Source organism: Aphelocoma coerulescens (genome assembly GCF_041296385.1).
Source record: "Aphelocoma coerulescens isolate FSJ_1873_10779 chromosome Z unlocalized genomic scaffold, UR_Acoe_1.0 ChrZ, whole genome shotgun sequence".
NCBI lineage: Eukaryota > Metazoa > Chordata > Aves > Passeriformes > Corvidae > Aphelocoma > Aphelocoma coerulescens.
Window position 1 is genome coordinate 26166591 of NW_027184085.1, and position 12976 is coordinate 26179566.

General features: G+C 40.2%; 1 protein-coding gene across 4 annotated transcripts in view; it reads left to right on the forward strand.

The window, feature by feature from the left end:
- DOCK8 (dedicator of cytokinesis 8) overlaps nucleotides 1–12976 on the forward strand; it is a 90066-nt gene that overhangs the window by 52786 nt on the left and 24304 nt on the right. For all 4 annotated transcript variants that reach the window (XM_069001483.1, XM_069001484.1, XM_069001485.1 and 1 more), the window contains 9 exons: nucleotides 252–427; nucleotides 2147–2242; nucleotides 3192–3287; nucleotides 4081–4230; nucleotides 6659–6772; nucleotides 7702–7857; nucleotides 10568–10707; nucleotides 11283–11452; nucleotides 12752–12897. In XM_069001483.1, the coding sequence (XP_068857584.1) occupies nucleotides 252–427; nucleotides 2147–2242; nucleotides 3192–3287; nucleotides 4081–4230; nucleotides 6659–6772; nucleotides 7702–7857; nucleotides 10568–10707; nucleotides 11283–11452; nucleotides 12752–12897 (1244 nt within the window). The remainder of the gene's footprint in view (nucleotides 1–251; nucleotides 428–2146; nucleotides 2243–3191; nucleotides 3288–4080; nucleotides 4231–6658; nucleotides 6773–7701; nucleotides 7858–10567; nucleotides 10708–11282; nucleotides 11453–12751; nucleotides 12898–12976) is intronic.

Genomic DNA, 12976 nt, shown 5'->3' on the forward strand with positions numbered 1-12976 from the left:
AGGTAGCCCTATTAATCTTTTGTTACTGCTTGTGCAATCACCCTGTGAGCTGTTGACTGGGATAATACCTGTAACTTGTCATTCAATGCCTATGTAAATTGTTAATAAAGCAGTTGTTAGTGGGTTTTTCAGGAGCTTTATGCTTTTCAAAATGCTGATGTTGTAACAGCACTGGGCAAAACTGGCTTGAACCTCATGTTTGTCTCATATATATGTTCTTTAGTCTTAATTCAAACATCTTGCTGTGGCAGGTGGAGGCAGCAGTGCCATTTCAACAGAATCTCGTTATTACACCTTTGGGCGCACTTCTGCAGTGTCTGTTGGAAGTAAACTCCTGCAGAGCCGAGTGATCAGCTGCAGCAATCCTGACATCACTGTTACACAAGCTGCTACTGATGAGGAGGTCAAAAACATCGTGGCATCCAAGGTAAGAGAACAAAGTAAATTATCTGAAGAATGGTATGGCCCAAAACCTATAATCTATATTTTGTCTTTGAGGGTTGGATTTGCTCCTTGTAAAAGCACTGTATGTATCACCAGAAGCATTTGTTGTTTATCTGATTTGGCATAGGTACATGTTAAATCCCATCACTAAATTCTGATGTCTTTTACCAGTGGAGGGCAAGAGGTAAGAACTCTGTCTCTTGTTTGTGCCTGAGACACTCCACAGAGGCATTTACTTTTTTTCACATGCCCCATTCTCCTGTTTTTCCAGGTATTTAAGTTCTGTTCACAGCTGGTGACCTGGTCTGGTCCAAGTCATAGAGTCAGTGCAGTCACAAACCTTTCTTCCTTTTTTTTTGTTTGGTTTTGGAAAATAGTTTTTGGAAAATAGTAAATAGTTTTGGAAATAGTATTTGGAAAATAGTTTCCTATTTTAAAAAAAATTTAGTCAGTTATATGACAGCAGCCCCATAGCTTTATATCAGCTACAGTGCAGATGCCATGTGCCTAATTTGCACCTGGGTCTTTCCAAGTACTTCATGCAACTACACAGTGAAATACAACTTTCCTTTGTGTTCTCATCCACGGGTACATATGCCACCAGTGGCTTGCAGGACAAAAAGGTTGACAGCATCCAACAAGGATTTTGCTTCTGTGATTGGTGCCGGGTTGCTGGTGTACAGCATCCCAGCCCATCTCAGAGCTTTATGAGAATGGTTGTGCACAGCTGTCTGGGACAACCAAAACCTAGAGTTCACCATTCAGCTGGAGCTGGGAAACTATGCCTCTGGCAAAAGCAGGATTTTTTTCCCCTGTACAAGGAGCCTGCTGCTACTTGCAGCCCTGGCAGAGCTCTACAGCAGCATGTCTGATGAGCTCTGAATTATATCCTCCCTTGCTTTTCTTTAAATGTTATATATGTAAATACTGCTTCTCAAGTAGGTTATTTTCAGATATATTTTAAGTCTTTTTTTTCTATTGAATGACTGTGTGTCTCTCCATTTAAAATGAATAGGTACTTGTCTTCAGCAAATTAAACCAGAACTAGTAAGATACACAGGTTTGACAATTTATTTAATTTGTTCATATGGGCATATGTATCCATCCATAGCAATTTTTAATAATGTAGATTTGAATTTAATAGCTTTACGACTTTTACTCTAATGTACTGTGTCCTAGGGAAAAAAAACAAACAAACAAACCAGAGCTCAAGGCATTTTTCCAAATTAATACAAAATTAAAATGTTTGATATTACAGCTTCATCACACTGATAAACGTAGCAATTTACAATTGGTTGCTGATGTTTCGCCATCTTGTAAATTGGCATTACTTTTAATGGAAGGACGACTTCAAGGGGCTAATTATTTTCGATGTAGAGCCGGGGGATAAATTTACACCTTTTAAAGGGTGAATCGTAATCGTATCCTCCGAAGTAGAGCTGCAGTTCTGCAATTGAGCACGCGATGGCAGTGCTGGCATTTGCACCCTCCTCCTCCTCCTGCTGCTGCTGTCAGGTGGTCTTCGGCCTCGACTGGGCAGGGGGATGGGAAGAAGGAAAGAGAAGAACTGTTTAGATGAACGTCTGTGCATACCTTAAAAAAAAAAATCAACTTGCCCACTGTGGGTGATTTCTTCTTGGTTAATTAGATGAAGTTACTTATTAATTTACTATTATGTATTTCTTCCATTTGTGGCCCTCAGCCTATGGATCACAGCTCCAGTCGGATGTCTTACTGTGTTGAAGGAACAAGTGACATGTCAAGCCTTTGTGCAAGCACAAGACCACCCAATAAAAAGGTAGGCTACGGCTGTGCGTGAGGGAACTCCTTACAGAATCCAGAGGGTCCTGAGGTAGTGCTGGCAATTAGCACTTCTAAATGCGGTGAGGGAAGCAACAGAACAAAATATCAACCACTTTTATCAAACAAGGAATTTGTGATGAAATATTGAATCAGTGGCTAAACATTACTCAAACATTTCTGCTTTGGCTCCAGAGTCTTTAGATTCTTTTTCCAGGACAGATTTCGACAAGTAGCAGCCTGTCTGGATCCTCCCTTTACTCTCTTTATCAAGGTCTTAGAGCCTCAGTCGTTTTCCACTGCTGTTTACCCTTGAATGCATGTTTTTACATGTTACAGTAAACTCCATTCAGAAATATTTGCCTCCTCTTTCTTCTGTAAAGAATTTTTTTCTTTGTCCCTTTTTGTAGCTTTTAGAACCAAATAGTCCAGATTTGAATTTCCTAAAAGTTTAGGTAATTGGGATTGTGTGTCTTGTGTTCAGATCTCACTGTAAAAAGTATTGTCTCCAACTACAAATGTCTGTACAAGGTCTGCTGTGGTTATTGCTCTGTCCTTCTCTCCCACCACAGAATCAATCTTACTTCTGCCTTCTCTCAGAAAAACGTGGATGTGCTGAACAAAAACACTCAGCAGGTAGTGGGAAACATAGCTGCTCCCTAGCATGCATGCAGACAGTGACCTGAGAATAGTCCAAAGACATTTCCCTCTTCAGTTATCTGTGGTTCTGGATCCACAGAAAAATGGGTATCCATGTCTGTTTGCCAGCAGCATTCTTTAAATGTCATTTTGGTCAAATCTGCCTTCTGATCCTACAAAGATGCCCACACATCCCCATCCAGCTGCTCACCTTCCAGTATGGAGAAGTTTCCCACAGGGAAGATGTTGAAAATGAAGGATGAGTTGATTGAAAAGCCATTTTTCAACAGTCTGTGTTTATTATCTAGCATTTCCATGAGGAACTGGCATTGCAGATGGTGGTCAGCACGGGCATGGTGAGAGAAGCAGTCTTCAAGTATGCCTGGTTCTTCTTTGAGCTCCTGGTAAGACTTGACAGTGGTATTTTACAGTTAGTTGATGGTGGCATCTAGTAGGTACTCCAGGCACAGATTCAGTTGGGTGGTAACCTCTTCAGTTATTCCGCCTCTCTGTGTAAAGAAGAGGTCTCAAATAATGAAAGTAGAACTAAAGAATTCTTTATATTACCCCCCCTTCCTCACTGTAGCACTAATGGCAAAGTTCTGCATGAGCTACATGAGCAGTAGTCCACAGCTTACAAAAGAGTGAGAGACACTCATCAACCAAGCCCTTCCTTTTTGGTGAATATGTGTTCTGTCTTTTCCGTTTTGTTAACAACATGGGCGCAGTGACAAAGCCCCCCAAACTCACAGTTCTACAGAGCCTCGCGGTGACGTATGTCAGTGGAAAAATATACTGATTCCCACTGTCAACATACAAGTAATGCAGGATCAGGTCAAGAAATAAGAATTCCACGAGTATCACTCCATGTCTGTCATCATGAAGGGTACAAGTTGCAAGCAGTAGCATTTCAGAACTGCAGATGCAAGGGGTTGAGGGAGGTTGATTCTGATTTCAGGTACTGAGAGTAGCCAACTGCCTGAATATGAGCAGGAATTAATGTCTGTCTGCATTTGAGTCTTAGACCCTCTGTTATCATTGCCACTACATGTAGGATTTATCACAGCAGCTCTGAGAAAAGGAGTGATTAAATTCAGGGAAAAAGAAATAGGAAATCTTACTCTCATAAACAAACTTAAAGCAGTATTTTACCTCCAGTTTGGGTATTTTTTTAGTATTGTTTTTTTTGCTTTGTAGATAAAGAGTATGGCTCAGTATGTTCACAACACAGAGAAGGAAGATAACCCACGAAGAAGCCGGTTCTCCGATCGTTTCAAAGATGATATTACCACTATAGTCAGTGTGATTACTTCAGAGATTGCTGCACTTGTAGTCAAACCACCGAAGGTAAGTGTACGACATAAGCACCATGGAGCCTTGCTACTCGTCTTGTGTTACACTGAGCTACATTTAATATCATTTCTGTATCAGCAGTGTTGCTAGAATTAGGTCAATATTCTCACATGGACCTTAAGTGAGAGTTGTGGCAGTGTAAAGGGCAGCCTTTGCACTCCCTTGGCAGATGGTTTGGTTTTGTTCAGCTCAGTTCCTCAGCCTGCTTCTCAGTGTGGCTGCAGTGTGCAAGAAGAGAGTTCCCTTTCCTATCTACAGGAAAGGCTGAATATCCATTTTCAGTTGCAGTGATGCTTTATGCCAGGTTAGCCAGCACATCAGACTGCAGCCTCAGCAGGACTTACTCCTTTTATCCCCCCCCCTTTGCAGTTACCCTTAATCCTACTGCATTGTGTTTAATTCCTCATTTGACTTCTCTGTAGCAGTGGGATATGCCATAAGAAGGCAGTGCTCCTTGTGGGTATTGCAAAAGCCAGCCACAAGTGATCTAACCCTTGATCTCTTTAAAGAGGCACTGGCCACTTGAAAATTGAAGACAAGAATTAAGCCACAAGTCCCATGAAAGTCTTTCTACTTTTAACAAATTGCACTGACACAACAGATTATAAAGTTGAAAGGATCACAGACTGTAATTTATATTTTAACATTGCTACTGTCAGTTTATATCACTGATACCACTTTGGACTAGAAAAAGCTAGTGCCACAGATAGGCACTGAGTGACTGTTGTTCAGTCAGTTGTTGTAACCAACTTGTTTTCATGCCCCAGAGCTGCCAAATGCACTGTGCTAGCCCAGCAAAGTGCTTGGCTGCAGGGCAGGGCAGAGCAGCCTGGAGAGCTGGCCTGCTAGGTCACTTTTCAACAAGCTCAGTTTCCTGATCCACTTCTCCACATGCTGTTGAGGAGCAGAAACTGGGAAAGAGCAAGGCCAGAAAAACTGGGGCAGAGACTGGCAGAAGGAATTGTCACTGTCCACCAAAAGGTTGTTCTTGAAGCTTTACCTTGAAGCTCAATCCACTGTTGTGTTTCTGTGATAGCCGCATGCAGAGAAATGATTTCCACAGAAATGTTTACTTAGGGCATTAGTGACTTCTTTTTTTTAAATCAATTGTGGAATAAAAATTTGTTACATTGAAAATGCTTTAACAGAACTGTAGGCTTTGCAAAGAGATTAGTATTTATGGCTTCCTCCCAAGAAATACACAGGTTTTTGTGGGTTGTTAATTCAATTCAGTTTTGATAGAATGAGCATATAGAACCTGATTGTGTGTGAAAATTCCACTGTTGTGTTTTTGGAATTAGGGCCATTGGTTAGGTGTACAGAGTAGTAGGCAATGTGTGTCTGATTTGTAGTAGGCAATGTGTGTCTGATTTTTAAATCCAAGCAGTGATAATCGATATTTCAATACATGGTTGAGCATGTCAGATTGCCCTGGATTTTTACAGTGATATGTCTGGCATAGGCTTGCCTGCCCTATAAGGTAGTGGAAAACTAGTTGTTTTTTTTTCACTGTAGAAAAATGTTTTCCTGTGCAAATCCCAGATTGTAGGGAATATATATATATATTCCTGAACAGCAACAAAAAGCTTGAAAAATGAAAAAGTGAATTGTAGCCACCCTGAGGTGCTGCACACCTGTTTGCACTAGTCAGAGGTGCCAGTACAGGCAGTATTTTTCTCAGTCATGTCTTCTGTCAGTTTTGAGCATTAAATGTGTGCAGAGCCCTCAGGCATCTCTACTAATTCCTCTTGGTGAATGACATAGGCTGTTGAGATTTTGTGATTTAAATTGGTATGTTTGAAGTACCTGTAGCCTCATTTTAGAGGGTACACGAAGTTCTTTGTGGTTATTACTTGAGGCTGTGTATGTCTGGTAATCAGGCCAATTCCAAGCATACAAGAGCTTAGGTGCTGAATGGTGAACTTCACGGATTTATCTTACCAGTATTTTGTTACTATCAGTTTTACATTTAAAATTTCTAAACAAAATACTGGGCATTCCATCAGCAAAGCCAGTTCAGGTTTTTATTAATATTTTATATGTTTTAAGTACCTAACCCAGCATTCTCTGATGTTCAGTAGAAAAAAAGTTCTGTGCAGGACTGCAGCCAATAGGGAATTCAGAACAGGTCTCAAATTCCATTTCATTGTTGTCAGCCCAAAGCTGTGCACAAATGAACTGTTCATTCATCCTGTGACATTTCCCTGTGAAAGCTGTGAAACAGTTGAAATAATTTACAGAAGGGATTCTGTGCAATTTTAACAAGATCATGTGAACTGGAGAACTAAAACAATCTTGTCCTGTATTTTCCCTGAGATGGTTCTGGGACCTGACCCCTACACTATTTTTTCATTATTCTAAAAGTTTTTCCACCTTTATGTAAGTTTTATATATTATAACTGGTGGTTTTTCTTTTTTTAAGGAAAGTGAACAAGCAGAAAAAATTAATATCAGCCTGGCATTTTTCTTGTATGATCTTCTTTCTTTAATGGATCGAGGATTTGTGTTTAATCTCATCAAACATTACTGTAATCAGGTAGGCACCATGCATGGTTTGGATTGCATTTGGCTTATGTGTTTTGTTCTGTTTGATTACTTTATCCATCAAGATCCTTTGAGCTGTGTTAAAGGTCCAGGTAAATTTCCTATTTCCTATTGCATATGCGATGATATTAAAACCTCTTTTAATTTGTGATCTGCAGGAAAAAATTTGAGCTGAGGTGAAGACTCTTTTAGAAATGTCATAGCTTGCACTGCTGCAAAACATCCATGGAACCACTTTTCTTCCCTTACTTTTTTACATCCCTCAGCAGTAGGGTCTGCAGACCATGAGGATCAACTTTCTGACTCCTCCAGTGCTGTGAGAACAGTACTTAGGTTTTGGGGAGTCACTCAAAATGATACATCTGTATTCTTGCTTTACAGGTCTCTGAAAACTAAAAATAAATGGTGATACAGGATGTTGTTATGAAATTATTAGTTGTATTTGATGGGGAGCATTTTCTTCTGTTTTGTGACCTGAATGCGTGCAGGTCCCTTAGGTATCTCCACTAATTCTTCACTGATGTCATTGTTGATAAGAAGGGAAATGAGAAGACCACTGATGTCCTGTGTTGCTTAGCAGGACGTTTTATGACTTCGCCACGGATTCAGAAAAGTTCAGTTTGTTTTTCATTTTTGTCTTATGCAAAAGACAAAAATATAGTATCTTTCTCTTTTGGGAGAAGAGAAGAAAGAAACAATTTGTTATCTCTTGGGATAAGTCAGCTGGGGAGCAGGGAGAGAGACACCATCACTGTCAAACAAAGAGCAACTAATGTAGGGAAACTAGTAGGTGCAGTGAGCATTTTAATGCATGCACAGGCTACATGTCTGTTTCCTTTCCAGGGAGCAGGATATTTCACTGTATGGTAATTCAAATAGTACCAGCCCATCACTTGACACCTTTTTGTTTGTTTTTCCTAGCTTTCAAACAAGCTGAATTCACTCTCCACCCTGATTTCCATGAGACTTGAGTTCCTGAGAATTCTCTGCAGCCATGAGCATTACCTCAATCTGAACCTCTTCTTCATGACATCTGCATCTGCTCCAGCATCTCCCTCCCTCTCCTTATCCTCCCAGGTAGTCATCCATTAGATGGTATTGCATGAATGTCACATGAGGGACATGTAGAAAAATACTTACATGGCTCTGTATTTGGATGCTGAAGTTAGAATTAGCCACTGTTGGATCAGGGAGAAAAATTTCTCACTGGAAAAAAAAGCAACAGCAGAAGAAAGACTACCGCAGTACTATTGCAAAACTGCACCTACAGCACTTAAAGCTGAACATGACACAGACACGTGTTTCCATGGAAACATGCACACAGAAAAGGACTGTTGAGGTAGACATACAAGGTCTAAAAGGAACACAGGTCTGAAGGCCAGTTTACAGGCACGCCCTTATCCCATCCACACACAACCACAAGTATATATTTCAGTGTCTGTTTTGGAGAATTATGGCATGCAGAAGTGCACAGCAAACTTCCTGTATGTTTGCCTTCTAATGGAATTTCTTACTCTCCAGGTGGAAGTAGATAGTACCACTATCTAAGTTAGTGACTAATACACTGCAATTTTCAATATCCTGGAGTAGTGAATTTCTGTTGAGCCTTCGTGTTGCTTAAAATAGGATTATCAGGCTTTCTTTTTCCAATAGCAGTGTTCTTTGTTCTAGGTTTCTCCCCACTGCAGTAGGTCATGCTGTGTCTTTGTCCATGATTTCTCTGTGGTTTTTTGGACAATGTTCTCCTTTTTATTTGAACTTTATGACTTTCTGTGTGGAAACACTCAGGTATCCTGAGTAGACCATGCAGCCTTCATCATATCTCATTTCTCCAGCAGCTTGATCTGATACTGACACAGCTCTAGATTTCCTTAATGTCAGGACATCCCATAATCTTCCTGACCATAGAGTTCACAAACACATCCAAGAAAGAAATTGTTGATTGGCACACCACACAGAGTTTTGCCAGTCTTGTGCTCTTCTCATCTACATTCTGTGGAGATGGTTTCTTGGTTTTCTACAATGGGGCAAACCCTCTGTCGAAGGCTGCTCGCATGTCTGTTTTCCATCTCAGTGGTCTTGCAGAGGTCAGGACTGGGTTGAAGCATTTCAGTGGAATGCTCCATAATTGCCACAATGCTTGGAGGCAGGGGAATGGAATTGAAACTAAAAATGGTGGGAGGTACAAAAACACTCTGAGTAATGGAGCAGTTCAAATTCATGGCTTCTTTTTTGAGTGTCATTGCCAAAGAATTGGTTGGATGCTAAGATGTGCTACATCTCATACCTTAATAAGGGTTGTCACAGGTCAGTAACAGTAAATAGTATTTACTTGAAGTTTTTCCTGGTCCTAAAAGCAAGGCAGCAAAGTCTTAGAGTCAGATGTCACAATACATTTGGTTAATACTAATCCTGGATGCTAAAGAGCTGGAAATGTGAGTCTTCTGCTTATGAGGATAAAAAATATCAACATAGCTCTTGTAACTAGTTCTAGCAAGTCAGAGCTTGGCAGATACTAGTTTAATTAATCTTTCCTTCAAGCAGCGTCATCAATTCTCTTCGCCTTTAGGAGTAACCTACAAAGTGCAACCTGCGCAAATCAATAAGGCTTTTGTGGCCCTTGCATGATTTAATGCACTGGCTGACTACCCTTGCAGTAATTTTGATCTGTCTGCAGGAGTGTGGCCCAGCTTGAGTTAGACTTTCAGTAGAAATATGGCCTTGTGAATAAATCTTTTGAAATTCTTTGAGAGAAGCTAAATTCACTTAACTGGGTGCTCTACACTTCAACATTATTTCACACAAACGTTGTACAGCCAATGCCTGTCTGTTTGAGGTTGAATAGGAGTGGGCCTAAGTACAACTGTCCAAAATACGGGGCTGCTAAGAGACACGGGGTTCATTTGACCCAATATGCTAGAAGACAGCTGCCACTGTGTGGTGTACTGATACTGAATGTATTTGGGCTCAGGGACTATTCCCAGGGGACTGACAGAAATAATGGGAAGGAATACTGAAGAATATAAATTAAAAGCACAATTTGGACTCATAAAACCCAGTAGCTGCAGTGGGAAGTAGCATCTAAGACTTACGCTCACCTGATCATGGGACAAAAACATTCCAGGAGACCTGTGGCACAGACCTATGATTGGAGAGGCTAAGAAGTTCACAACACATATATTGCAGCAACTTTCCATTCCTGGGCTGACTGTGTATCAGTCACAGCCATAAGTTAGAGCAGATTGAAGGCTGGTCTAAATTATGCCAGCTACCAGCAAGCTCAGCCAAGGATTTCCTGGGCAAAAGGAAACACTGTCCACATGTCTTTCCTGACTGACCTTCCATACTAGACATCATGGATGCTGAAGAACAGTGAACAGCTTCTGACACCAAAGTCCCTCTTAATGTAGAAGCAGTTTCTTGCTCTGTGATAGCTAATGGCTGCTCTGCAACAATGAGAACAAGAATGGTAAACATGGAGAAAATTCTGGCTTTGCATCCTGTCCAAACTAATGAATACAGGGTAGGAATTTTACATCTCAAAAGGTGTAAAATGAGTTGCTCACACAGAATGGAAAGGATGAGATTGCATCCTAGCAAGCAACTCATTTGAAATCAGATGCTTTTAATTTCACCAACAGATGTCTTTCTCCAAAATGTCCAACCTTCTTTCAAAGTTTTCCTCTGGTAGAGATTTTTTGTTAGCTACATTGACTGTGACTGTGATCTCTTTAAGAAACGTTGGTCTTGGAGATCATTCTTTAACACTTCTAATATATTCCCCCAGAACTCCAGCTCCTGCTCTAGTTTCCAGGACCAGAAAATTACTGGTATGTTTGATCTCTCAGCTGAATACCGTCAGCAGCACTTCCTGACTGGCTTACTTTTCACTGAGTTGGCAGCAGCACTGGACGCAGACAGCGAGGGGTGCGTATCCCAGTTTGCAGATTTTAGAATGGGATCAGGTCACACTGTCACTCCTGGCAAGGTCATAGTTTGACTCCAGGACAGTCCTGGTTCTCCCACTCTTTTTAGTTAGTTGCTCTGTAACATAGCAATGACTGAGTTACGGTTTTATCTGCAGTATGTTCCTCCTAGTGAAAAAAATACATGATTTGTGGTGGTAGTGTTGGCTAAATACACAAACTGAGAACACAAAATTTCAGTTGCTCTTCCCTCTAAAACACCTCTGTCTTTGTCTGAACTTAGCATTTAGCTAAACTTTGGCCAGAGTTTGATGCTTTTCCTTAAGCATCTCTCTTTACCACAGTGAATTTTGGAAGTTTGAAAGACTTGGGTGCTCTTTGATTGTGGTAGTGTCTTGGAGATTTAAGATACCTATCATTTGCAAGGAACAAATCTCTGCTTAAAGAGATTATTGAGTGAATATTGGTGTATTAATTTGTTTCTTTCACCTCCTCTCTGTTTATTAAATCTTTAATTTATAACTGATTTGTGCATGATCCATGAAGGGAACTTATGGATGGTTTCTGTGCTAACAGGATTAGCAAGGTGCAAAGAAAAGCTGTCAGTGCTATCCTTAGCCTGCTGAGTTCCCATGACCTAGACCCACGTTGCTCCAAAAAAGAGGTGAAGATTAAAATTGCAGCTCTCTACCTCCCTTTGGTTGGTATCATTTTGGATTCATTACCGCAACTCCATGATTTTACAAGTAAGACCTTTTTGCCTTTCAGTTTTTCAGCTTCTAAGAGGGACTTGTCTAAATAATTTATCAAACATAAGAGATTAGTCTAGTAAGGTTGAATATTTCTTTACTTAGAAGTAAACTGGATTTTTACAGACAGAAAAAACCTTCAGTGCCCTCACTTCATGAGGAAGTGATAGATGAGAGATATCTCTAAGTACTCCTATGTATCTCTTAGTGTAAATTTTATGACCTTCCAAATAAAGCCTGCAGGGTCTGCAAGAAATATTTAGCTCTAGATATACTTAACAGACAGTAGTGAAGATACTGATAATGATACTGACATCATGTTACACCAAAATTATAGAAATAGGATTGTATTCTCTTTTTCTGTTGCTTTTTACTGCTACTAACATGACACCCAAATTGATTAGTTAAAGGTATAAACTTTCAAGAGTATATTTTGGTCACTGGTTCTGAAAATATTTTGCATTTAAATGTCTTAACAAAAACCTTACTAATATGAAAGTGTTATTTAGCACTTTCAATTGGGTAAGGTGAAAGCATTTACTATACATTGGCTAATCAGATCTCACATCATTCTTTTAATCTAAGTATTATCTTTATACTGTAGATGAAAGAGATATTATGAAGAAGCCCAGGTGTACCAATATGTCTAGGTTTTAGAGTGCCTTCCTTTTGAGAATCTGTCACAAGAGGCTGTGATCGCATTCTGAACACATAGTGTCCAGCTGGTCACTCAGCTTCTCTGAAAAACAGAACTTGAAAAACACAAAATGGATGCTCAGAATCAGACAAGATTTTTACAAAGCTTAGATATAAATAACTTCATTTGCTGAAAGTGATGTCAAGAACCAGCAGGGAATAGAAGCAGTTAGATGCCTGAAATAAAACTTGTGTTTAAGTCAGCAGGCGATATTGGATCTGTCGGCTGTTAGCAGACTTACATACTTCATTGAATACCACCAAATCTATGTCTAGTTTCTGTGCTTCTCCTCTTGACTGAAATGAACTGGAACTGGATGTTTCCAAGTCTTACAAAGCGCTGGCTTGGCTTTGAATGTCAGAGATAACCTCATGTTTGCTTATGTATTTTTTATTTTTTAATAATTTGGCAGTCTTTGCAGATGGCTGCAATTGCTCTTGCTGATGCTGTGCTTCTTTCACTGCTTGGTACATCAGCCAGACAGTCTCAGGGATAGAGGTGCCAGTTGTTTTGCTAGGTTACAGACCAGTGGAAAACTCTGACGTGAGCAGCAGCAACTGGATTGCTCCTGAAGTTCCAATGGGATATTTCAAATTTAGTTTCAGATATTCGCAGTGGAAAGGGACGCACAGGAAACCCAGAAGAAGAACAAGAGTCTGCAGGTGCAATCAACCAAAATGTGGCCCTTGCCATTGCAGGGAATCAAGTCAACATCAGGAACTCTGGAATATCTTTGGCATCCCTGGTATGTACACTGCTCTGCCAATCTCCTTTCTTATATCTGTTTTCATCTTCCTTTGTTTTCTCCTTTTATCCTTTCTTGC